The sequence below is a fragment of the Mobula hypostoma genome, chromosome 11, assembly GCF_963921235.1.
Source record: "Mobula hypostoma chromosome 11, sMobHyp1.1, whole genome shotgun sequence".
Taxonomy (NCBI): Eukaryota; Metazoa; Chordata; class Chondrichthyes; order Myliobatiformes; family Myliobatidae; genus Mobula; species Mobula hypostoma.
Genome location: NC_086107.1, coordinates 106326755 through 106354490, shown reverse-complemented (window position 1 = coordinate 106354490; position 27736 = coordinate 106326755). Strand labels below are relative to the sequence as shown.

General features: G+C 47.5%; 1 protein-coding gene across 1 annotated transcript; it reads left to right on the top strand.

Annotated features, from left to right (window-relative positions):
• Positions 1 to 245: 245 nt before the first annotated feature.
• On the top strand, positions 246 to 27736 carry cbx7b (chromobox homolog 7b). Its single transcript, XM_063063384.1, has 6 exons — positions 246 to 366; positions 11544 to 11587; positions 16481 to 16546; positions 19344 to 19410; positions 22093 to 22429; positions 26581 to 27736. Exons 1-6 carry the CDS (start codon positions 298 to 300, stop codon positions 26748 to 26750), a joined length of 753 nt encoding a protein of 250 aa, XP_062919454.1. The 5' UTR covers positions 246 to 297; the 3' UTR covers positions 26751 to 27736.

The following is a 27736-nucleotide window of genomic DNA, read 5'->3' as shown; positions in this document are numbered from 1 at the left end:
ATGCAACTTACTGCGGTTGTCCTTTCATTCTAATTTTACCATCGCGAACACGCGCGACATTATCCCGTGCTAACGGGAGCGCGCACCGCGAGCCGGCCTCTTTGATCTTTTCACGCCGCACCCACCCCCACCCCCGCAGACTCTTCCTCCGCTCACGGGCACGAGCCGGGTTTTTTTTGCGCGTGCTCGCCGTGCAGGGAGAGCGTGCGCGTGCACGGAGGGGAGAGGGGGAGAGAGGAGGCTCGGGGGCGCGCGTCTGAAAATGTTGCGCAGGAAGAAAGCTGCGAACCCGGCTGTATGGAGCTGTCTGCGATAGGAGAGCAAGTGTTCGCGGTGGAGGACATCAGAAAGAAGCGTATCAGGAAGGTAATCCATCAAACAATGCAAACCCCGCCAGGGTGTGCAAGAGTTTCAATGCACTGCAGTCAATTAAGAGAAATAAAATGAAATATTATTGTACCGCATTGAAACCCGTGCCAGCAGCTGTCTTTGAGGCTCTGGAAGGGGCTTGAGCGGGGAAGGTTTGTATTACCATCCGGATATAAACACTATTACAATTAATGCGAAGGGAAAATCAATAATGCAAAATAAAACGGCTGCAGCTAACTGCAATGGACTTTATCTGCAACGGTGCGTAGTGTTTTAAATTGTAGGCATGAGGGCAGAAACGTAGCGTTTAAAAATACTCATTGTGGGAGGGGAGATTACAACTTGCAAATTTTATTTACTTGCTACCGGTAGTGGCCAAATTTTGCTGGGAGTTCAGTTGGTTAATCAATTAACGGATTAATTAATCCATAAATTATGACATGCAAAATAAACATGAAGAATTACCAGCGGAGAAGCATATTCTTCGAACTTCAATTATTTAGAGGTTAATTACTGAGTGATTTAAATCTTAACAAGTACACGGCCTGGGTTAGTCGGAGTTTAAAAGAGGGTTGGGTGACTGAATTCAAATACAGGTCAGGATGCGTATGTTGTTTATGGGGGAACGTGGGCTTGTTGGAATCAGGTAATTATTAGTATAATTCCAACAGTTGGAGGCTGTTCCGTCCATTATATCTGAACATCCTCGAGTCCCGTTTGCCTGCCTTTCTCTGTTTTGGTAGAGAGCGGGGTATCAATGGGAAAGTCGTGCAGCAATTGGACAGGGGCAGGGTCCGGCATGAGCTTGGCGCTGCCTCTCACAGTCAAACGGCAGGATGATGTTGCAGGAAGTTGTACCATCGTGGGCACTAGTCTCCCCGGCGTCCACGACGCCTTCAAAAGGCGATACCTCAAAAAGTGGCGTCCGTCATGAAGGGCCCCGTCACCCAGGACATGTCCTCTTCTCATTGTTACCATCAAGGAGGAGGTACAGGAGCCTGAAAGCACACACTCAACGTTTAAGGAACAGTTTCATCGATTTCTGAATGGACATTGATCCCGTGAACACTACTATTTACCCCTTTTTTTTGCCCTGCTTATTAATTTAAAAAATACTTATTGTCATTTATAGACTATTACCATGCATTGCAATGTACTCCTGCAACAAAAAAACTAATTTCACGACATGTGCCAGTGATATATACATTTAATTCTGATTCTAGGGATGAATATGTGCCAAAAAAAACTCCAGTGTGTTCTGTGAGGGCACTTTCCTAAAGTAGATGCACCGTACAGTGATAGTTTCGATTTTTGAAAATTAAAATCGCAGATAATAAAAATACTCAACAGGTCAGGCCTTTGTGGAAAGCGAAACCGTGAATATTGACTTGCGATGTCAGATGCTGATATCTGGAGCGACGAAGGAGATGTCATGAAGGAAGTGGTGTCCCTGATAGAGGGTCTTGACCTGAAAATGTTGATTGTCCATTTCCTTCCGCAGATGCTGCCTGAGCCGCAGACCTCTTCCAGCATCTTGTTTGTTGCGACAGGAAATGGTGGCTCTTTCTTTCTGCAGATGCTGTCTGACTCACTGAGTTCTTCGTTATACTTTTGGATTTGTTTAGAGATTCAGCATGGAACAGACCCTTTGAGCCGCGCTGCCCAGCAGCTCGCTGGTTTAACCTTAGTGTAGTCACGGGACAATTTACAATGACCAGCTAGCCTACGGACTCGTAGGACTTTGGACTGTGGGAGGAAACCGCAGTGGCTGGAAAAAACACGCATGGGAAGGAACGTACAGACTTGCTCTCAGAGGATGCCGGAAGTGAAATTTGAAATCTGAAATCTGAGCCCCCCCCCTCAAGCTCTAACGGTGTCCTGCTAACCGCTACGCCACCGTCGCGCCACAGCATCCCGCTTGTTGCAACGAGAGACGGTGACTTTTCCTTTCCACAGATGCTGAGCCTTTCCAGAATTTTCTCTTATTTTTGTAGCTAATCTGCTGTCCCTACAGGCACACAGCAGTGTCAGGGAGATCTAGAATGATTTTGCAGGTATGTTGATCAGCTTGTCCTGAGGGACAGTTCATCTCGTTTGCCAGCGGTAGGTTGGGCACAAACAAGTGCTCCCTCAAGCTGTGGTCAGAGGAACTGAGCCGTGAAAAGAGGCAGGACGGGACATGTCAACTGCTAGCTCACACAGCGCTTCTGCGCGGCTTCTGTGGACTAATAGCCGGGTGAAGCAATAGGGAAGGGTCTTTGCTCAGGCCAATTGTTATTGGGCTGGAGACCGTAGGGCAGCAGTTTCTGGTGCAGGATCTGTGGGATTGGGAGGTATTCTACCTGGTTTGTTTCCCCCCTATCTGTTATGTAACTTAAAAACATCAAACTAATTCAAAGGAAGACACAGAAGTCAGAAAACTGAGTCTAACTTCAGGTTTACTTCACACCTTGTGCATGTATCACCTGGTAACGTGATAACGTATGTAATTTGCGTATTTTTACATGCAACTCATAATGAATTATGTAAACAACAAGGAATGCCTAATCAAACAATTTACAAGTTTATTCAAATATGACTGAAATATTAAATACAGAAGCACTCCCGATGTCCCAAGTACCTAGCACCCCTTCCAGTGCTCTGAGAAATATTTGTTGGATGTGGACCTGTGATGTTGAAGGGAGACTGATGGCAGTATTGGGATTTGGGCTGAGTTCACGGTGAGGGGTTGTGTGGGGGCTGGAAGGGGTAGTTCTTCTGTCGTTTATTTTCCCGGCGCGCTCCGGGGCAGAGAGCTGGAACACCGTGAGCACAGTGTGAACGGGTGACCAGTGACCAGAGAAGTGCGGCTTTTTGCCGGTGGCTCTGTGGCTCCCTTCGAAGTTCAAAGTAAATTTATTATCAAAGTGCGCTCATAGCACCATGTACAACACTTAAGGTTCATTTTCTTGTGGCCAATCACAGTGAGTACAAAGAAACACAATAGAATCACTTGCCCACGCCTGTTAAGCTACAGGGACTTTATTCTTTGGAACATAGAAGGTTGAGGGGGGACTTGATAGAGGTGTTTAAAATTATGAGGGGGATAGATAGAGTTGACATGGATAGGCTTTTTCCATTGAGAGTGGGGAGATTCAAAGAAGAGGACATGAGTTGAGAGTTAAAGGACAAAAGTTTAGGGGTAACATGAGGGGGAACTTCTTTACTCAGAGAGTGGTCGCTGTGTGGAACGAGCTTCCAGCAGAAGTGGTTGAGGCAGGTTCGATGTTGTTATTTAAAGTTAAATTGGATAGATATATGGACAGGAAAGGAATGGAGGGTTATGGGCTGAGTGCAGGTTGGTGGGACTAGCTGAGAGTAAGAGTTTGGCACGGACTAGAAGGGCCGAGATGGCCTGTTTCCATGCTGTAATTGTTATATGGTTATATAGGGACCAATCTTGAGATGCTGAGGACCATCTGTCTTGGGGAGGGCTGTGGCTGAGCTACAATGGAGGGTAGGGAGTGATGACTGTGAGGGGTGAAAATAAAAGAAAACTACAGAGGCTGGAAATATGAATATAGAACATAGAGATCTACAGCATATTACAGGCCCTTCGGCCCACAATGTTGTGCCAACCATGTAGCCTACTCTGGAAACTGCCTAGAATTTCCCTCTTATTTTTTCTAAGCTCCATGTACCTATCTAAGAGTCTCTTAAAAGACTCCGCGTCCACCACCGTTGCTGGCAATGCATTCCATGCACCCACTGCTCTCTGTGTGAAAAATGTACCCCTGATATCCCCTCTGTACCTACTTCCAAGCACCTTAAAACTATGCACCCTTGTGTTAGCCATTTTGGCCCTGGGAAAAAGCCTCTGACTATCCACATGATCAACGCCTCTCATCATCTATCAGGTCACTTCTCATCTTCCGTCGCTCCAAGGAGAAAAGGACAAGTTGACCCAGCCTATTCTCATAAGGCACACTCTCCAATCCAGGCAACATCCTCGTAAATGTCCTCTGCATTCTTTCTATAGTATCCACAAATGAAAGCAGAAACTGCCGGAAACACTCAGCAGGTCAGTCGGCATCTGTGAAGAGGAACGGACAATGATAACATCAGGTCAAAAACCTGAGAAGGAAAGAAATCAACAGTAGAGAAGTCTTGGGAAGCAACAAATAGAATTTCTGTTCCAGGAATTAGATAAAGTGATCATTAAGGGGAGGTTAAGGTCCTTAATTGAGGAGTGATGTGCATGGAGGACAATGGATGATTTTAGAAGTTGGAACAATGCAGCTGGATAGAAAAGTTTTGGGGGATATGGGTCAAACCACCTTGGTCAGGAACAGTTACTACCCCTCAACCATCAGACTCTTGAACCAAAAGGGACAACTTCACTTGCCCATCACTGAAATGTTCCCAGAACCAATGGACTCACTTTCAAGGAATCTTCATCTCATGTTCTCAGTACTTATTGCTTATTTATTATTATTATTTCTTCCTTTTTGTATTTGCACAGTTTTGTTGTCTTCTGCACTCTAGTTGAACGGCCTAGTTGGATGGTCTTTCATTGATTCTGTTATGGTTATTATTGGGCAGTGGGGTGGAGGTGCATCTCTACCAAATGGAGGTGTAAGTTGCTCCTTCCCTCCACTAGTCTGCAGCTCACTCTTGGGCAAGGTGTAGCATCTGCTTAGCTCGCCAATCAAGGCCACCTTAAGCCATGGGAGCAGGCGGTGGATGGTCGTATGAGCTGCTGGGGCTTATCACAAGTCCTGGTTATGCGACCACTGACGCCAGGCAGACAATCTTTGAAGAGTTCTGATAATGGCTTGGGTCACCCATCTTGTGAAGACACTGCCCAGAAGAAGGCAATGGCAAACCACTTCTGTAGGAAAACTTGCCTAGAACAATCATAGCCCCTTGACCATGATTGCCCATGTCATAGAACTTAGAACATAGAACAGTACAGCACAGTACAGGCCCTTCAGCCCACAATGTTGTGCCGACCCTTAAACCCTGCCTCCCATATAACCCCCCCACCTTAAATTTCTCCATATACCTGTCTAGTAGTCTCTTAAATTTCACTAGTGTATCTGTCTCCACCACTGACTCAGGCAGTGCATTCCATGCACCAACCACTCTCTGAGTAAAAAACCTTCCTCTAATGTCCCCCTTGAACTTCCCACCCCTTACCTTAAAGCCATGTCCTCTTGTATTGAGCAGTAGTGCCCTGGGGAAGAGGCGCTGGCTATCCACTCTATCTATTCCTCTTATTATCTTGTATATCTCTATCATGTCTCCTCTCATTGTTCTTCTCTCCAGAGAGTAAAGCCCTAGCTCCCTTAATCTCTGCTCATAATCCATACTCTCTAAACCAGGCAGCATCCTGGTAAATCTCCTCTGTACCCCTCCAATGCTTCCACATCCTTCCTATAGTGAGGTGACCAGAACTGGACACAGTACTCCAAGTGTGGCCTAACCAGAGTTTTATAGAGCTGCATCATTACCCCACGACTCTTAAACTCCATCCCTCGACTTATGAAAGCTGACACTCCATAAGCCTTCTTAACTACCCTATCCACCTGTGAGGCAACTTTCAGGGATCTGTGGACATGTACCCCCAGATCCCTCTGCTCCTCCACACTACCAAGTATCCTGCCACTTACCTTGTACTCTGCTTTGGAGTTTGTCCTTCCAAAGTGTACCACCTCGCACTTCTCCGGGTTGAACTCCATCTGCCACTTCTCAGCCCACTTCTGCATCCTATCAATGTCTCTCTGCGATCTTCGACATGGCACATGATGATGGTTATTATTTCTTAGATTTATTAAGTATGCTCACAAGACAGTGAATCTCAGGGTTGTATATGGTGACATATATATACTTTGATAATCTAATTTACTTTAAACTTTGAAAAGCTTTTATCTCACCATTATAGGACTACTGAGCGGACTTCTTGTCTGATAAGATGGACTCTTGACCTCACGATCTACATCGTCATGGCCCTTGTCTGCTCGCACTTTCTCTGTAAATGTAATACTATTTTCTGCACTCCGTGACTGGTTGTCCCCAGTATTACCTCGGCGTTCCAGTGTGGTTTAACAATCCGTGTGGATGGCACTTTTCCCAGTGGTGGTAGTGTCTAACACAAGGGGCAAGGGTATGAAGTCAGAGGTCGAAGGCTGATGGTGGGAGGATCTGAAGGGAAATGTGTTTGGAATTTGGAACAGCTCTGTCTGAGGAGGTGGTGGGCAAAAGGTTCTTACAATATTGAAGAAGTATTTCAACAAGCAGTTACATCGACAAGGCATGGAAGGCCAAGGACCAAGTGTGGATAAACAGGACTGGCATAGAGAAGTTTCAACAAGGTTCCCCATGGTAGGCTTATTAAGAAAGCCAGGAGGCATGGGATGTCCATAGACGGTGGTAGTAGATGAGTGTATTCTGCCTGGAGGTTGGTTCCCAGTGTGGTTCCACAGGGATCTGTTCTGGGAACCCCACTCTTTGTGACCTTTATTAATGACTTGGAAGGGTGGGTTAGTAAGAATGTGTTTGGCATGAAGGTTGGTGGACTTGTGGATCATGTAGGACGTTGTTGTACAGTGGGTTGCAACGGGACATTGACAGGATGCAGAGCTAGGCGGAGGAGAGGCAGATGGAGTTCAACCCGGAAATGTGTGAAGTGATTCACTTTGGAAGGTCCAACTTGATGGCAGAGTACAGGATGAATAACAAGATTCTTAGCAGTGTAGAGGAATAGAGGGACGTTGGGGTTGTCTTTGTCCATAGATCAAAGTTGCCACACAAGTTAATAGAGTGGTTAAGAAGATATAAGTTGGAGATTGAATTCAAGAGCCATGAGATAACATTGCTGCTCTATAAAACTGGTTAGACCACGCTTGGAGTATTGTGTTCAATTCTGGTCTCCTCGTTTTAGGAAGGATGTGTAAGCTTTAGACAGAATGCAGAGGAGGTTCACCAGATTACTGTCTGCATTAGAGTGCATGACTTATGAGGAAAGGTTGAGTAAAGGAGGATGAGATGTGACAATAGGTAAGTATAAGATGTTAAAAGGTCTAGATCAAGTGGACAGCCAGAGCCTTTCTCCCAGGGTGGAAATGGCTAATACATGAGGGCCAGTGCCTGACCTTTCCAATGTGATCGATTTAAGTGCCGGGCCGAATCAGAAAGCTCAGGTTCGGGGCTGAATCGTGTGGCAGGGTCCAGGCCCCAGAACGTATCCAAACGACAGAGCCTGATCTTTGGGTGATTTGAGCAGTGAACCAGATGGAAAAGTTCAGGCTGTCGGGACTGGGAGCGAGGGACGGGCTGGTTCTGCTGGCTGCTCTGTAAGGTTTACTCAGCTCAGTGCTGAACTGAGGCTGACGTCTGCTCTGGCTACAGTGATTCCTGATTCTGTGGAATCACTTTCGTAAAACTTCATGTCTGTGGAATCACTTCCGTAAAACTTTGTGTGTAGAAACACTTCCGTAAAACTTTGTGTCTGTGGAATCACTTCCGTAAAACTTTGTGTCTGTGGAATCACTTCCGTAAAACTTTGTGTGTAGAATCACTTTCGTAAAACTTTGTGTGTAGAATCACTTTCGTAAAACTTTGTGTGTGGAATCACTTCCGTAAAACTTTGCCTGTAGAATCACTTTCGTAAAACTTTGTGTGTAGAATCACTTTCGTAAAACTTTGTGTGTAGAATCACTTCCGTAAAACTTTGTGTCTGTGGAATCACTTCCGTAAAACTTTGTGTCTGTGGAATCACTTCCGTAAAACTTTGCCTGTAGAATCACTTTCGTAAAACTTAGTGACTGTTGAAATCACTTTCGTAAAACTTCGTGTCTGTAGAATCACTTTTGTAAAACCTCTGTCCTGAATGCTATTTGCTTACTTTCATTGTTTGCACTATTTTTTCTCCCTCTGCACGTTGAGTATTTGAGGGTCTTTTTTTAATGGGTTCTATTGGGTTTCTTTGTTTAGTGGCTGCCTGTAAGGAGACAAATCTCAAGGTTGTATAATGTATACATATTTTATAATAAATGTACTTTGAACTTTGAACATAATTTTAAGGTGATCGGAGGAAATTTATAGGGGGGGTTGTCAGAAGAGGTGTTTTTTTTTACTCAGAGTGGCGAGTGCATGGATCTTACTGCCGGGGGTGATGGTAGAGGCAGATACATTAGGGACATTTAAAAGACTCTTAGATGGGCACATGGATGAATAAAAAATTGAGGGTTATGTGGGAGTGAAGGGTTAGCTTGATCTTGTAGGAGGTAAGTACAACATGATGGGCTGAATGGCCTGCACTGTTAACATTCTGTAATGGACGAGGTGGGCTGAAAGACCCATTTCTGTGTTGTACAACCCCTGTAAATCTTAATGCTGACCCTGGTGACTGGATTAGGTAGGGATCCTGGTTTCAGGAATGAGTGATCCCAGGGAAGGTTGGAACTGGGACGTCTCCCGTGATTTTATGGAGGGGTGGTCAGTGATTCCAAATGGCTGGTAAGGAGTTCAGGGATGGACATGTCTCCTTCTCTGCCTCTTCCCATTCGCGCTCCAAGGGAGAGTTTGTTTTGCCTGATGATGAAACCTTGGACACCAACAGTGTGCCCAAAAAGACATTTGGAAAGGCTGACTGTCCCGTTGAAGGGTCTCAGCTCGAAATGTTGACTAACCAGCTGAGATCCTCCAGCATTTTGCTGAAGATTTGCAGTATCTGCAGAATCTCTCGTGTTTATTATTTGGACAAGTACCTTGATGAGGAAAGGTTTAGAGCAAGTCTCCCTAACCTGGGATCCACCGACCCCTTAGCTAGTGGCACAAGGAAAGTTGGGAACCCCTGGTTTAGAGGGATACGACCAAATGCAGGCCAGTGTGACTGGCTTACATGGACTCCTGGTTGGCATGGATGAATGATGGGGCTGAAGGGTCTTGTTCTATACTGTATGACTGTATCCATCCCACGGGATAACGCCATACTGAGATGTGTTGGATCCTGATGTTCTTGCAATCCAAAGATTCTTCAGAAGTTAAGGATGAAGCATACAACTTGTTGCTTCCATCATTAAGTGTTACAAGAACAAAGAAGATGAAGAGAGAAGGGTGAGGAGAGAGGATGAAGAAGGGGGGAGAAGAGAGGAAATGAAGGTGGTGTGGTCTCCTTATACTCAAATACTGCTAACAGTAAATTCCATTGATAACTTCTAGTAATGCAACACTGGCCAGTTGGTTGTTGACGCAAATGACAGATTTCACTATGTTTTAATGTACATGTGTAAATAAAGCTAATTTTTATCTTTGTACTACAGTAATATTCCAATAAGACCATGAGATATAGGAGCAGAATTAAGCCATTTGGCCCATCGAGTCTACTCTGCCATTTTATCATGATTGGTCCATTTTTTCTGTCAGCCCCAATCTACTGCCTTCTCCTCATATCCCTTCACGCCCTGACTAATCAAGAATGTATCAACCTCTGCCTTAAATATACCCAATGACTTGGCCCCCACAGCCGCCTGTGGCAATGAATTCCACAGATACACCACTTTCTGGCTAAGATAACCTATGTGCTCAGGACTTTGGATTGGTAGATCTTCCTGACTTTTTGATGTTATCTTAACACTGCAGCACATTTTTAATCAGATTTTTTAAGATGTTGTAAGTTATCTAGTGGATATGTTGTCTATTGTTATAAGTTATCGAGGGAACTTGTTAAGTTTAAGAATGCAGGAAATGAGACTCCAGTCCAGTGAACATTTCTGCGAGCGGGACATGGTCCTAGTTGCTTCTTGTTTGAGCAAACATGGTCCCAACTGAGTTTTGGGAGGTGGGGGAGTGGGTGGGGTGCCAGGTCCTAGCTGAGTTGAGGAGGTGAGAGTGCAGAACGTCACCCAGTGAGTCAGATACCGAACCATCAGGGTTTCAGAATACTCGGATAGCAGGTTATTGGAGAGTGCACGGCGTCAAAATATAGGGACATGCTTTTAAAACAGAGATGAGGAGGGATTTCCTTAGCCAGAGGGTGGTGAATCTGTGGAATTCATTCCCACAGGCAGCTATGGAGGTCAGTCCACTGGGTGCATTTTAAGACAGGTGTAAGGGGGTTTCGTCTTTTATGTTACTGTGTAGGCTAATTAAGATGGCTTCTTTGTTATGTTAAACGGTGAGAAAGTTCTTGCGCTAGCAACTTGTTTTGGGTTAGATTGTTATAAGAAGATGTTACGAACCAATTGGGATAGTTGTTATGCTTTTGGTGTATCTGTAAGATATTGTATGCGCGGGGTTTTTGGAGGGAGAAGGCGGGAGAGAGAGAGGATGGACCAGGTGCCGTGAGTCCGCTAAAGGGGTCGGACCCCGAGGAGGGCGTTCAGTGAGGAGAGGAGACGGAGATGGACTTGTGTGGAGCATCTGGTCGACCACCGTTGTCGGTCCCAGGCGGCTAGTCGAGGTGGTCCGAGGGGTCGCAGGGTGAAGAAGAAGGGTCCTGAGCTCCAACTGTTGGTGCACGAAGAGATTGAACTTTGATAAGTGTAGCGCCTTTTATTTTCCTTTTATATTTTATTCTGTATTAATTATATATTTCCAGTAATATCTATAAACTGTAAATCATTTAATCGTATCTGGTGTATTGTCTGTTATTTGGGTGGGGTGGGGTACATCTCACAGCATCCACACAAAGTAATTACCCTGTTTGGCGGGGCCGAGGGCTGTTTCCCTAGATGACAGCGAGCCGAGCGACCCTGAGGCTGACTGGGGGGCTACACAGGGTATGATAGGTTCCTATTAGTCTGGGTGTGAAATGTTATAAGACCATAAGACAATGAAGCAGAATTAGGCCATTCAACCCTTTGGGCCCTGTCCAGCATTTCATCACGGCTGATACAGGATCCCATTCAACCCCATACACCTACCCTCTCACCAGATCCCTTGATGAGGGGAAGGCAGGAGACTAGGGTTGAGAAGGAAATGGATCAGCAGAGCGGACTTGATGGGCTGAATGGCCTAATCATACTCCTATGTCTTACGGTCTTACTGTAGCACATTACACGAACAGCAGTGGGTGGGTTGCAAATGGAAGCTGAGTACGGGGGCTCAGAGTGGCTGCGGTCGCGTCAGGTTCCATACCAGAGCGCCTCTCTAATTGTAACCCTGACGATGGTTTCTCTTCTTGTCTACAGGGCAGAGTGGAATACCTTGTGAAGTGGAAAGGATGGCCCCCAAAGTAAGTCGGCTGTCTTGTTCTTCCGGTGCCTCTCCCTGCCCCTTCCCCTCGCGGTATTTGGTCCCTGACTCTGCTGCACTGACCATCCTGTCTCAGCTTGGCGCGGCCCTGAACAGTAAGCCGGGAGGTAGGTGGGATCGACCTCTCGGCCCCAGTCTTGGCAGGTTGAGGCCAGAGCCTCCTGGTGCCTGATTGATGCAGTGAGGGCGTGTCCTGCCAGGATTGCAAAGGGGTCGCTAGCAACAGATTCCTGTGGAATCTAGTGCTCGATATCTGGTCGAGACGGATAATAAATCAGCCGTGATGGAACGGCAGAACAGACTCGATGGGCTGAATGGCTTAACTCTTCTCCTGTGTCTTCAAATAAACCCAGGAGGAACATCATGGGAGTATCACACAAAATAGTCTTTGCCTCTTTCGTTACAATATTGAAGAGAGATTCTACCGACAGGCAAGGTGAATTTAGTTGGCTGCCTTGTCTTTTCCATTTTCCCGGTGTTCAGTTCTCAGCATGAGATATATACTGTTGTATCATTGACACAAATACCAAGATACAGTGAAAAGCTTGTCTTGCATACTGTTCGTACAGATCAGATCATTACTCAGTGCATTGAGGTAGGATTAGGTAAAACAGTAATAATGCAGAATAAAGTGTAAAAATTTGCGAAAAAGTGCAGCAGAGGTCAATGATAAAGACTGTAACAGCTAGATTGTGAGGCCTAGAGTCCATTTTATGGTACTAGAGGTCCATCAGGAATCGGATAACAGGGATAGAAGCTGTCCACGAGCCCGGTGGTATAGTACGTGCTTCCAGGCTTTCTTATCTTCTACCCAGTGGAAGAGGGGAGAAGAGAGAAGTCTGGGGTGTGTGGGGTCTTTGCCTCACCGAGGCAGTGGGTAGTCGAGGGGAGGATGGTTCCCGTGATGTGATGGACTGTGTGCGCCACACTCTGCGGTTTATTTCTGTTACGTGCAGAGCAGTCGCTGCACCAGGATCGAAAAAAGCCGCAAAAAGTTGTTAACTCAGCCAGTTCCATCTTGGGCACGGCTCTCTCCGGCATTGAATACAAAAGACTATGCCTCAAAAAGGCATTATGCATTATTAAGGACCCCATTCCCCAGGACATGCTTTCTCATTCATACCATCAAGGAGGGGGTACCGGAGCTTGAAGACACTCAGCATTTCAGGAACAGCTTCTTCCCCTCTGCCATCAGATTTCTGAATGGACATTGAACCCATGTACAGTAACTTTTATTTGTTACTCTCTTTTTGCACTACATGTTAATTTTTTTGTACTTCTTACTGCAATTTATAGTTTTTATCATTATATATTACAACGTGCTTCCACAAAACAAATTTCACGACACATGCCAGTGATATTAAACCTGATTCTGTATCCAGACCCAATGCTTTCTGTGGTGCCTCAGTAAAGATTGGCAAGAGTCAACAGGAGATCACATGATGGATCCTTGCAACCAATCAGAGCTGGCAACCCATCCTTTGGCCAGCCGTCATGTGCTCATGGGCCGCTTCTGTGATTGGTTGCTTGGTTTGCCAGGACTATTGAGAACAAATCCATGTATGCGAGGTTTGGGAGACAGCTGGAATAATGGAGAGTTGGGGACTGGGACAATGTAGTTGGAAGCACAGAATTCTACTCCATCTTACTTGGGGCTTTGATCAAGGGAAGAAAGAATCTTTTGTAGTGACTGGAATTTCCGGAATATGAGGAACACGACAGGAGAACCAGCGGGGAGATCGAGAAATTCAGTTTCAACGGTTTGGAAAATTTTGGTCAGAAGGAAATGGATTCAACAGAGTGTTTCAAAAGGGCAATACACACACAACTTGCTGAAGGAACTCAGCAGGTCAGGCAGCATCTGTGGAAAAGAGTAAACAGTCGATGTTTTGGGCTGAGACCCTTCAAGACTGAGAAGGAAGGGGGAAGATGCCTGAATTAAAAAGGTGAGGGGAGGGGAAAGAGGCTAGCTGGAAGATGATAGGTGAAGCCAGGAGGGTGGGAAAGGTCAAGGGCCAGAGAGGAAAGAAAAGAATTGCACGAACGTGTGAAAAGAAAACATTGACAGGGCAGCAGGGAAAGAGCAAGTGAGAAGGATTGATGTACAGCACTGGGGGAGCTCAGTAGGTCAGGCAGCAGCTTTGGAGGAACACACATCAAAGTTGCTGGTGAACGCAGCAGGCCAGGCAGCATCTTTAGGAAGAGGTACAGTGGACAGGCTCTTACTAGCTCTTCTTTCAGTTAGTCCTGACGAAGGGTCTCAGCCCAAAATGTTGACTGTAACTCTTCCTAGAGATGCTACCTGGCTTGATGCGTTCACCAGCAACTTTTAAGTGTGTTGCTTGAAATTCCAGCATCTGCAAATTTCCTCGTGTTTAGCCTTGGAGGGAAATAGTCACCGTTTCAGGTCGGGACCCTTCAACAATAGCATCAGTCAGGCACCTGGCATTATCCGATGGTGTATCTGCCTCTACCCACCCCCGGCAGTGCCATCCATGTACGTACCATTGTCTGTGTAAGATTTAAAAAAGCCCTACCTTTGGCATTCCCCTCCCCTACTATACTTTCCTCCAGTCACATTTAAGATAATATCCTCTCGTGTTAGCCACTGTTGCACTGGGAAAAAGCACTGACTGTCCACTTCCCCAGTTTCTCTTATCATCTTATGCACCTCTGTCAAGTTGCCCCCTCAAACTCCTTCACTCCAGAGAGAGAAGCCCTAGCTTGCTCAGCCTTTCTTCATAAGACATGGTCTCTAATCCCTGCAGCATTCTGGTAAATCTCCTATGCACCCTCTGTAAAGTTTTCACGTCCTTCCTATAATCAGGTGGCCAGAACTGAGCACAATGCTCCAAGTGTAGTCTAAGCAGAGTTTCAAGGAGTTGCAACATTACCTTGTGACTCTTGAACTTATTCTTCTGAATGATGGAGGCAAACACACCTTATGCCTTCTTATACCCTATCAGCTTGTGCTGCAACTTTGTGGGATCTGTAGAGGTGGACCCCAAGGTCCCTCTGTTCCTCCACACTGATGAGAATCCTGTCGTTATGCCTGTATCTGTCTTTATGTCTCAGCCTTCCAAACTGAATCACTGCACATTTCTCGACGTTGAACTCCATCTCCCACTTCTCAGCCCATCTCTGCATCCTGTCAATATCCCGTCATAACCTACGACAGCCTTTTCCACTATCCACAATGCCACCAACCCATCATGTCATCTGCAAATTTACTAACTCACCCTTGGAGTTCATCATCTAAGTCATTTATAAAAATCCCAGAGCAGAGCCCTGCAGGAACACCGCTGGTCACTGACCTCCGGACAGAACACTCTCCATCTGCTACCACCCTCTGCCTTCTGCAGGCAAGTCAATAACTAAATAAGTCTGGAATAAAAATCTAGCGTCAGTGCTGGTGACAGTGATACTACTTGGTTCTTCAGTTAGACCATAAGATACAGGAGCAGAAGTAGGCCATTCAGCCTGTCGAGTCTGTTCCACCCTTCAATCATGGGCTGATCCAGTTCTTCAAGTCATCCCCACTCCCTTGCTTTCACCCCACACCCTTTGATGCCCTGGCTAATCAAGAAACACTGGTCGTCCATCCTCTGCTTCTCTCTGCAGTCACCCGAATAGTCTCAAAGTCAAAGTGGTAGTTGGGCCTGAAGGTTGTGGGTTTGATTTCTGCTCCCGAGACCCAGGTTCAGAAGTCTCGGCTGACCCTCCACTGCAGTGCTGGGGTGGTGGAGCAGGGGGGTGCTGCACCTTCAGAAGTACCGGGTGACATACTAGACCAAGGGCTCCATTGTCTGCTTTCTCAGATGGATGCAAGATCCCATGATGACCTGTTGAAGGATGGAGTTTATCCTGACCCATAATTCTAGCAATATTCAATTCGTTTAATTGTTACTCAATCATGCATGAATACAGCCAAACGACAGTGTTACTGCGGGGTCAAGGTACAGAATGCAGTACCAGCGGTCATACACAGCACAAAGCACACCTGAGGTAGCCAGCATAAATGATACCGCAGTCACACAATAGCAGAGTCAAAAACTCGCACCATCAGTTGACAGTTGAGCACAATAGAGCCTATATCCTGCAGAGCGGACACTAGGGAGGGCAACTCCGACTCCAACCTGGACGCCGTGCCACACCGCTCCTGGTAGAGCACCCTGACCCGCCCCCCCCGTGACACCACAGCATGAGGTCTGTCCTTGCACATAGAAGACAACCAGCCCATATAGCTTATCATAAAAACAGACTGCCTATTCTCCATTTTCTCCCCCCACCCCCCCAAACCTGGCTTCTTCTGCCTCTCTCTGCCTGCCTCCACCTGCCCTTGTCTCCCAACTCTGCTATTCTCCCTCCCCTACCTCCATCTACCCGTCATTTCCTCACCCCTCCGCGGTCCACCGATCACCTACCCGTCGCCGTCTCAGCCATCCCCTTCCCCTCTTCGCACCGGCGCTCTACACTTTCCGTGCCCAGCCCTGATGCAGGGTGTTGACCCGAAACATCGACGGTTTCTCTCCCCTCACTACAGGTGCTGCTCGACCCGCCGAGTGTTTGCTGCTCCCGGTCCCACGTCCCGTAGTCGCTCGGGTCTGCTTTTTCCCTACGTTGCCAACTGTGAAACAGCAGTAAATTGCCTTGGGATGTCCAGGAATGGTGGAGTTGCACAATGTTTTAATGTCAACCAGGGTTCTCGAAGAGGCTGGGGGGGGGGTGGCGGTGGTGTTGATTGAATTTAATCGTGGGACATTGTTACACTCTCGATGATAAGTGCGCCATCTAGGCTCAGCCACGATGGAACGGCAAAGCAGAATTGATGTCTCCTGTGTCTTACGGTCTAACTGTCCGCTTGACCTCACAGGTACAGCACTTGGGAGCCCGAAGACCACATCCTGGATCCACGACTCGTCATGGCTTATGAGGAGAAGTAAGAGAGTTTTTAAACTTTACCCCATCATTATGGTGTATCAGAGCATCAGCCCCAGCAAGTAAAGATGTGTGTTTTAGTTGGGTTTCGACCGGGAGACAGAGGAGCAGAATCAAGCCATTTGGCCCATCGAGGCTGATTTACTATCCCTCTTAACCCCGGGTGTCGGAGCGGGTTGACAGGCGGTCTGTGGGGTGGGGGGTCTGACTACATACATGTATGTTCTGCGTCATGGTATCTTAGCGATACTCTGTACGGGTCTGTTGAATTGTATGGGAGAGGATTGGGTATCATGCTGTGGGTTTGGGGGTTGGGTTGGCATTGGGATTCTTTTATTCTGTGACTGTGAGCTTGTGTGTGCTTAGTGTGTGGCTGTGGGTGATACGTCTTTGCATCTTGACCCTGTAGTAATGCTGTCTCGATTGCCTGTATTCATATGTGGTCAAATGACAATTAACCTTGAAATTGAAATGATTCTGCCTTCTCCCCACGACCTTTGACGCCCTTACTAATGAAGAACCTATCAACCTCTTCCTTAAATGTACCCATTGTTTTGTCCTCCACAGCTCTCTGTGCAATGAGTTCCTCAAATTCACCACCCTCTGGCGAAAGAAATTCCTCCTAATCATTGCTCTAAAGGGACGTCTTTGTATCCTGAAGCTGTGCCCTCTGGTCCTAGACTCCCTGACGAATAGAAACCTCCTCTCCACGTCCTCTCTATCTAAGCCTTTCAGTATTCAATAGGTTTCAATGAGATTTTCCCTCATTCTTCTAAACTTCAGGGAATGCAGTCCCAGAGCCGTCAAACACTCCTCGTAAGTGTTTGTAAGTGTGTTTAACAGATATTTGCAACAATACATCACAAGTACAGGAGCTTCAGAACTCGCACCACCAGGTTCAGGAACAGTTATTACCCCTCAACCATCAGGCTCTTGAGCCAAAGGGGATAACTTCACTCAATTTCACTTGTCTTCGAACTGTTCCCACAACCAACAGACTCACTTCCAAGGACTCTTCATCTCATTTTCTGGATATTTATTTCTTGTTTATTTATTATTATTGTTCCTTTCTTTTGGTATTTGCATTTTGCTGTCTTCTGCACCCTGGTTGAATGTCCAAGTTGGGCAGTCTTTCATTAATTCTGTAATGGTTATTGATTTATTGAGTATGCCCACAAAAAAGTGGATCTCAGGGTTGTACATACTTGGGCCCTCAGCTCCCAGTGGAGCACAGGCCATCAATGACCTCCCATCTCCATCGTCCTCGGAAGTCAATGGTGTGGTTGGAGTTCATCAACACCTCTGCTGTCCATTGTACGGGGGATTGACCTGTACAGCCGCACCAGAGCCCTGTTGACCGGCCTTACCTGTTTCCACCTCTCATGATAGGGGAGTAGGGTTAGGCTTTGGGAGGCGGGAATGTATATGGTGACCTATATGTAGTTTGGTATCAAATTTACTCTGAACTTTGAGAAGGGAACTAGTTTCTGCTTGGGTGTGCCGGTCGTGGGCTGTCACCTTGTGCTTCAGTATTTCTCCCTGAGATTCTATAATTGGAATTCCACAATCAGGTGCATTATCACTGACGTATGTACGTTGTGAAGGTTATTGTTTTGTGGCATCAGTACAGTGCAAGATACCAAACAAAATGCCATTAATTTGCAAAAAAAAATAAAAGTAGCAGCACACACAAAATGTTGGAGGAACTCAACAGGTCAGGCAGCATCTATGGAAATGAATAAACAGTCGACGTATTGGGCCAAGACCCTTCTTCAGGACTGTGAAGGAAGGGGGAAGAGGACAGAAAGAGAAGTTGGGAGAGGGGAAGGAGGCTAGTTGGGAGGTGATGGTTGAAGCCAGGTGGGTGGGAAAGGTAAAAGGCTGGAGAAGAAGGAATCTGATAGGAGAGGAGAGTGGACTATAGGGGAAAGGGAAGGAGGAGGGGACTCGGGGAGGCGATAGGCAGGTGAGAAGAGGTAAAGGGTTAGAGTAGGGAATAGAAGAAGTTGGTGGGGGGGGAAATTTGCCCACCAGAAGGAAAAATTGATATTCGTGCTGTCAGGTTGGAGGCTACCCAGACGCAATATAAGAGGTTGCTCCTCAACCCCGAGGGTGGCCTCATTGCCACAGGAGGAGGCCATGGACCGGCACGCTGGATTGGGAATGGGTTTGGCCAGCGGGAAATGTTTGGCCCCAGGAAAATCTGCAGGTGCTGGAAGTCCAAAGCAACGCACACAAAATGCTGGCGGAACTCCGCAGGTCAGAGTCTCGGGCCAAACCGTCGGCTGTGCACTCTGTTCCATCGATGCTGCCTGGCCTGCTGAGTTCCTCCAGCGTGTTGTGTGTGCTCCTTGGATTACACTGGCTGCTTTACCGAGGCGGTGAGAGAGGTGAATGCAGAACTCTGTGACGCGCTGAGCTGTGTCCGCAGCTCTGCAGTTCCCTGTGGTCACGGATAGAGCAGTTGCTGTACCAAGCCGTAATGCATCTGAACAGGACACATCCATGTTGTAGGAGAGACACAGGATGCTTAAATCTGGAGCAACACACAAGATGCTGCAGGAACTCCGCAGGTCAGGCAGCGTCTATGGAGGGAATTGGATAGTCGACGTTTCGTCATCCGTCCAACCGAAACGTCAGCTGTCCGTTTCTTGCCATAGGTGCAGCCTAATCTGCCGCGTTTCTCCAGCTTCGTGTTGGCGTAGCAAAGGGCTGATACTCTGGAACTTGTACTGAGCTCTCTTCTCTCCTCTTGTTCCTCCTGTTAAACTTGGACACTTTGGCCTGTCCTCCACCAGGGAGCAGAGAGACCGTGCGCTTGGATACAGGAAGCGGGGCCCGAAACCGAAACGATTTCTACTGCAGGTGAGGGACGCGGGAATGCGGGCGCAGTGTTGCAGGGTGGCCAGTTCGCTAAAACTCAGGCGGCTGTCCCCCGGTGACATGGCGGTCGACTCATTGAATCTGTTCAAGGCCGAAATCAGCAAGTTACAGGTTCGAATCCTACTCCAGAGACCTGCATTTTCTGGCCCCTCCACTCGAGGCCAAGGTTTATGAAGGACAGAGCAGGAAAGTGGCCCTGAGGCTGTGATTTGGATCAGCCACGATGGGCCAGATAACCTGATTCTGCTCCTATGTCTAAAGGCAGAATAGACTCGAAGGGCCAAAGGGCCTGCTGCTAAATCTTCTGCCCTTCTGAGTGGTAGAACACAGGGCTGAATTGCCTCCTCTCCCTGCCTTTAGTCAAACCAATGCCCACTGCCAAGAGAGGCCTGTTGTCATAGCGACAGGGGGTAGAAACAAACCCTTTGTCCACTGAGACGGTCATCACCCCCACCCATTCACCATTTATACTGATTCCATTTATTCTCCCCAAATTCACATCAACTTCCCCCCCAACATTCCCATCACTCACCCACACACCAGGGTCATCTTACAGTGACCAGCAAATCCACAGCACCTGTGGCCTGTGGGGAGAGGCCGGGAGCCCACGTGGTCTTGGGGGGAGGAAGTGCAAACTGCAATCCGGGCAGCTCCCGGGGTGGGGATTGAACCTGAGTCGCTGGAGGCGCGAAGGAACAGCTCGGGCTGCTGTGTCGCCTGTGTCACCAACCAAGCGTCTGCTCTGCTATTGACCAACTAGGGAACCCACAGCACCGCCAGTTCCTGTCCTCCCTCAAAGCCAGTCCCCCTTCCTGACCGCTTCCTCTGCAAGCTCCTCTTCCCGAAGCAGGGTGTCGAACGACTTTTGAGAATGTGTCCCCAAAATGGTGATTATCCTCTTTTAAAAAAGAAAAATCCCTCGCTTAGTAATTCTGAGCAGAGATTACACTGGACAACATTTTTCAAAGGTGTTGCTTCCTTAGAAATTTTCTTTGTTGAACACAAATATAATTTCAGATTATTTGTATCGTGTAGGAATTTGGAGAAACAAGAAATTAACTTTTATTGAATATAATGCTTTTAATGGTGTAACAGTGCTGACATTTCGCAATTGTTCAACTAAGCTAAAAATGTTTTTTTTGGTGATTTTCATTTGTACTCAGTGTCTGAGGCTTCTGGCTTAAGTGTCCAACAATAATCAGCCAGTATTGATGGGTTCCAGTTGCCCTGATACCATTTCTCCATGACTGCAATGTTCTGGTGAAACCTTTCCCCATGCTCGTCACTGACAGCGCCAGGATTTGCAGGGATGAAGTCTAAATGGGAATGCAGAAGAGAATCTAAATGGGAATGAATCTTCAGTGACAATGTTGCACTTCATGGTTTTGTATGCTTGAAGCATGTTGTTCACCAGCTGCATATAGATTGGTGCTCTGTAATTGCCAAGAAAACTTTTAGTAACATCTTTGAATGCCTTCCATGTGATTTTCTCCAGTCCCACTAGAAGTTCTTCAAATTGTCTGTCATTGATGACCTGTTTGATTTGTGGACCAGCAAAAATGCCTTCCTTAACCTTGGCATCAGTTACTCTGACTTGAATTGTGAATTATGAATATAGGTGATTTCCAAAAAATGGTGTGTGATAGGGAAATTTCATGGTGATTTTTATAACAGCAGCCGAAAATCCATAAAATACACCAGAAGTATTCAGGAAGCAAAATCTTTGTTGTCTAGTGTTATCATTGATTAATGAATTAGTAACAATAATTATGGACTATTTTAAGGAAAGAGAATGAGTTCAGTTGCATTGTTTTACTATTAATAAAGTTATAGCAGATTAAAATAAATGAAGCATTTTAGAAAACCTGTTGAAATGATAGTAATATTAATCTTTTAAAAAGGCAGTTGAAAATTAACATCATTTCTAAATAGCTTTGTTATTGTAAACATTTACTATCTAAATATTGATTGTGCAGACAGTTTGCGAAAACTATCCAATGTCACTTGTTCTTGCAACTGTCGAGTTGGCGCCAAGCTGGCGCAAGACGTTTAATGTGAAAGGACCCCACTGCTCTTGGGTTGTAAAAAAAGAATCATTCTCTACTTGGCAATAAAGATTACCGTTATCTATCCTTTTATTATGGGAGGGGTTTAAAGAATTGGGGGGAACCGCGTGTCAATAAAATTTTTGCGCATGGCCATCTTGAGCACGTGTGCCATAGGTTCGCCATGCCTGTCCCAAACACCCTTCCGGACGTCGTCATGCTCAGTGTAGTCTAGGTGCACTACTGCTTGGCCCTCTCCTACCCTGGATGTTCCTGGCTGATCTTCCAGCACTTGCCCGCCCAGCCACGTGCTTTCTGACAGCCACCCGTTCCCACGCGGATGTCGGCACTGGGCGCGGTAGTGAGGTGCTGGAAGAAGCAGCTTTGCACCTTACTGGTGCTTGTTGAGGTTTTCTGTGATTGGTTGCTGCATTTCCTATGCTGCCGCAGGGATCAGTATTCCAATTGGATTGTTGGGATGATGTTTTGGGGGATCCTGAGGGTTTGAGGTGAGGACTTTAAATAGTATAGCTCACCTGCTACCTTGGTGTTAGTTGGGGAGGGGTGTAGATTGCTATGGTGTTGTCTCACCTGCGTTGTGTCCCCCCCCCCCCACCAGCGGATCTATGGCATGGACTTGCGGAGCGCCAGCAAGCTCAAGGAGAAGGGGAAGGTTCGCCTCTCGTTGTCCCGGCGCTTTGACGGCACCTCGGTGTCCGGCCCGGCCCAGCTGGAGCTCGGCGAGAACGGGAAGCGGATCCCGTTCCCGCTGGCGCGGAAGCACAAGTTCTTCAAGGTGGCCAAGAGCAAGTGCGCGGCGCGGGCCGTCAGCCTGGCCAAGAGCCACGGCGCCAGGGAGCGCTCGGAGGAGGACGCCGGTCGGGACGGGCGGAGCAAGTTCCCGGACTCGGAGTTTGAGGACGAGGATGCCCAAAGCATTCCGGAGAGAACAGAAGGTGGGAGAGAGTACCGTGAGGCCACCTCCACCTACCACTCGTACTGTCTATCCAGTTCCTTCTAGCTGTCAGGGATTGATTGCCCCTAAGGAACACACTTGCAATATAACTGAGGTTTTCTCAGAGCGTCTGTTCCAGGGAATGAGAGAGACCATCTCAAAGCTCCCTGCAAGTCCCTCAGTCACCCCCATGCTCCACCTTGCCCATGGAATCTTCGTGCCCCTTCACCTTGGTGGCACAGACCTTGGCAGACTCCCCTTTGCCCTGATCGTAGTTGAATGACCCTTACAAACCCCACCACAGCCCCCCCCCCATAGCATTGAGTCCTGTTAAAGAATACAAAGATATAGGAGTAGACCATTCAGCTCCTAAAACCATTGGCCGATCTATGCTGGACTCAGCTCCTCTTCTGTGCCAGTTCTCCCAGAACCCTTAGTTCAACCATCTTTCAAAGATTTATTGATCACCACATTAACTATATCCAATGATCTAACATCCACCATCCTCGTAGAAGCTAGAACACTACAAAACAGCGCAGGCCCTTTGGCCCACAATGTTGTGCTGACCTTATGTGAAGGAGACAAATCTCAAGGTTGTATATAATATGCATACTTCGATAATAAATGTACTTTGAACTTTGACCTTTTAACTTGTCCTTCAGATCAATCTAACCTTCCCTCCTACATAGCCCTCCATCTTTCTATCATTCATGTGCCCGTATAAGAGTTTCTCAAATGCCCCTGATGTATCTGCCTCTACCGCCACTCCTGGCAGGGAACACCACGCACACACCGCGCTCTGTGTGAAAACAAAAGCTTGCTTCTAGCATTACCCCTATACTTTCCTCCACTCATGGTAAAAATTTTTCCCCTGGTATTAGCCATTTATGCCCTGGGAAAAAGTCTCTTGACTATCCATTGGACCCAAGCCTCTTGTTATGTTACCTCTATCAATTCACCTCTCCTCCTCCTTCACTCCAAAGAGAAAAGCCCTAATTCACTCAACCTATCTTCATAAGACATGCTCTTTAATCTTGGCAGGATCCTGGTAAATCTCCTCTGCAGCCTCTCTAAAGTTCCTGTAATGAGGTGACCAGAACTGAACACAATGCTCCAAGTGTGGTCTAACCAGGGTTTTATAGAGCTGCAACATTACCTCATGGCTCTTGAACTCAAACCCCCAACTAGCGAAAGACAACACGCCAAAAACGTTCTTAACTGCCCTGTCAACTTGTCTAGCAACTTTGACGTGAACATGGACTCCAGGATCCCTCTGTTCCTCCACACTGATAAGAATCCTTCCATTAACCCTGTATTCTGCCTTCATATTCGACCTTCCAAAGTGAATCATTTCACACTTCTCCAGGATGAAGTCCATCTTCCACTTCTCAGCCCAGCTCTGCATCCCGTTGTAATCTACGGCAGCCTTCTACGCCATCCACAGCTCCTCCAACCTTCACGTCATCTGCAAACTTGCTAACCCACCCTTCCTCTTCCTCGTCCCAGTCACTTAGAAAAAAATTCCTCAGGGGCAGAGAATTCCAGAGAGTCTGCATCCAATGAGAGAAATATTCAGGCACCTCAGTTTAAATGGCCACCCCTTTGATTTGTAGCCAGGTCTCCTTGTTTGTGACTCTTCCCACTAGTGGAAACATCTCGATGTCAACCCTGTGCAGTCCCTTCAGGATCGTGTATGGTTGAATAAGGCCACCCCTCATTCTTCTGAACTAGGGGTTCCCACCTTTCTTTAATGCTCTGGACCCTTACCAAGGTTGGGAACCCCTGTTCTAAGATCTAAAGAATACAAACCCAAATGCTCCAACTTCTCTAATAGGACAACCCTTTCAACCCAGGAACTTAAAAAAAAAAATTAGTCTTGCTTGTCATATGTTCATCGAAACATACAGTGAACTATGTTGCTTTGCATCAATGACCAACACAATCCGAGGGTGTGCAGAGGGCAGCCTGCGAGCGTTGGCATGTTTCTGGTACCAGTGTAGCATGCCCACAATTTACTAACCCTAATCCATCGTTTTTTTTGGAATTTGGGCGTGCCTGAAGGAATCCCCCGCACAGTCATGGGGAGAATGTACGATCTCCTAACAGAGAGAGGCAGCAATTGGATCCAGGTTGCTGGCTCTTTAAAGCATCATGCTAAACACTACACTAATCACCATCCCATGCCTCAATTTCCAATGCCCCGGCTCCCAAAATAGGTCCTGACGAAGGGTCTCGGCCCGAAACTTTGACTGTTTGTTTCCACGGATGCTGCCCAACCTGCTGAGTTCCTCCAGCGTGCTTGTGCGTGTTGCTTTGACCCCAGCATCTGCGGAGTATTTTGTGATTAAGGTTCTACGGTTGGCCCAATGAACATCTTCTTTGGTATTTGTCCCCCTGACACCACTTCACCTGCCCCTTCTTGCAGTTTTTCGCGTTTGTTCTTGGCGTAATCCCCCCATTTTTCCCAGTGGATCTCCCGCTGCCCTTCCCTTTCCCATTCCTGGTGCGACCACATCAGAAGAGAACGGGTGGATCCGAGATAGCACGTGGGTGGGTGAGTGGGTGGCACGGCTGGTAGGCATTGCCCCATAGCAGCAGAGACCTGGGTTCGATCCTGACCTCGGGTTAGCATGGATGTTCGCATGTCCACCCTGCTACTGGGTTTCCATGTAAACAGAAGGGTCTAGTTCTATACTGTATCTCCGTATGACTGTGGAATCGGGGGTAGGGGAGATCTGGTTAGTGGTGTGGCCTTGGGGTGAGGGTGAGGAGGAGGTTTACCAGGATGCCGCCTGGATTAGAGAGTACGTCTTACAGGGAAAGGTTGAGGGAGCTGGAGCTTTAGGCTTTGGAAAGGAGAATGAGAGGTGACGTGACCAAGGCATGCAAGATGAAGCATAGCCAGAGATGTTTTCTCAGAGCAGAACTGGCCAATACAAGAGAGCTTATTTGTAAAGTGACACACGCAAAATGCTGGAGGAACTCAGCAGACTAGGCAGCATCTATGGAAATGAATAAACAGCCAACGTTTTGGGCCAAGACCCTTCTTCAGGACTGGAAAGGAAGGGAGAAGATACCAGAAATTATATTAAGTAAAATCTGCACCTTATTTCTGAGGTGATTGGGATAAAGTATAGCAGGAGGGGCCGGTGTCTGAGGTAAGGTTTAGGGGGCTGCGGGGGGTGATGGTGAAGGTAGATACATGAAACTCTCAGACAGGCACATGGATGATAGGAAAATGGAGGAATGTGCCGGAGGAGCAGAGCAGATCAGACAGCATTTATGGATGAGAATCAACAGTGAATGTTTTGGGCCAGGACAGGCTATGCCGGAGGGAAGGGTTAGGTTGAGAGGTTAGCACAACAATGTGGACCGAAGGGCCTGGACTGTGCTATAATGTTCTATGTTCTGTCCCAAAGATGAGTTGGTTGGTAGGTTAATTACTTACTACCCGTTACGTCACTAGCATTTAGGGCAGCAATGAAGGTCCTCCATCTCTGTCCTTGGACACACCGTTGGACTCAGATGTAGAATTCATCATTGCTGTTTCCGTAACAATTGTGTTTTGACCAGTCAGGGTTGTTAGCCCCTGAGCCTAGAGGACCGGTAGACCACTCTTAGTCTGGCCTCTACTCTTTGACCTGTTTATCATGGGTGACCCTACCAAGAGTCAAAGCACAAAGCCCTGACTCCAGCCAACATGGCTGTCTGGGTCATTGAGGCCCGCAAGCCTTCAAACCCTGTGACAGAATTGTGTGGTCGTCCTTGCAGGGTGTGTTAATTGATCACAGTAAATTGGCCCTTGTGTGTGGGTGGGTGGCAGATTGTGGGTGAGTGACAACAGAGAGCAGTGGCCAATGAAACTGAAAGGAAAATGAAATGGAATTAATAGAGGCTCAACGGTGGTTGGCATGGACTCGATGGGCTGAATGGCCTATTTTGGTGCAATATCTCTTTGTGACTGTGAAATCTGGGGCAGGGGAGGTCTGGTCATTGGGGTGAGTGGGGCTCGTTGATCTATGAGGAATGGAGGGTGGTTGGGAAAGGGAAGATGGTGGGAGTGGTGCTACAGGAGGACGTACCAATGGTGAGGTGTCCTTCTGCCCAGCGGACAGGGTTACCCACTCTTTCTCTTTTCCATTTCGTCTGCAGGGGCTGCCTCTCCCATCAGGAACCCCTCAGCCATTCCCGCTGGCTGGCATCCCTCCATCCCGTTGGGTGACGTCACGGTGACGGATGTCACAGCGAATTCCCTGACAGTGACCTTCCGGGAAGCGTTGGTGGCAGAAGGATTTTTCAGGGATCGCAGCTTAAGTTGCTAACCTCAACAACAACAAAAAGAGATCCCCACCCCCCCTCCCCGCCCCCGACCCAACACCAGGCCTTTTGTCCGTCCTGTGAAACACTTCGTCCATTTTCCTCACAGTGAAGGTTCCATTTGTATGAACCCCGTGGTTTTAATGTGTGTGGCAATCGCGTGGTTAACGTCCACAACTGGCGGGTGCCGGTCCCGTCCCACCTCGGCGCGGAGCATCCGATCACGTGTTGTCTTCCGGCTCTCCGACCGGGCGTCTCGGGAGTTTTGAGAGGAGTTCTAATGAACTGAGCTTCTTGCAAGGAGACTTCTGAACTTGCGCAGAACGGATGGTGTTCGTGTGGTACGTGGTGGCTTGGGAGGCGCAGCAAGGTCCCAGGATGTACGTGTGCGCACCCCACCCTCTATGTTGGACTCCTGGAGAACAGAGAGGTCAGGAGACCCATGTTGGCCATGAAACTTTGTTGACAGTTTTGGGAGCCAGTTCTTTCTGGCGGATGTCATGAATTTGCGGTCAATAAAGCCCATCCTTGACCCCATCATGTCAGCAACTGGAGATTGCAGCTGTCCATGTGGCCGGCTGTTCGCCAAGGGGTGATTTCAGGTCCATTGGCCGGCTGTGAGCCTCAGTACCAGACTGGGCTGCTCAACGCCTGAACCTTGGCCAATGTCTTCCAGAGAGACTGGTCTGCGCGGGAAGGCGTGGGCTCTCTTAGCTCGGAGTCCGCAACCAGCGCTTCCCTGCTGTCCTTTTGTCCCTTCCTGTAACGCCATGGCAACAGAAGGGGAAGGGTGAAGGGGTCACCTCACGACCCCTGGACAGAGACCTCCCAGGATGTTGGTGTTGGAGTGAACTGTTGGTTGTTGATTTCTGAAATATCTCTGGGTTTTTTAATCATCTGCATTTGACTGCCAAGGTGAGCTAGAGTGGAGAGTGTTAGCCTGGGGTTAAAGTAGGGAAGTGTGGGCTTGGATAGGGATAAAGGAAGAGCT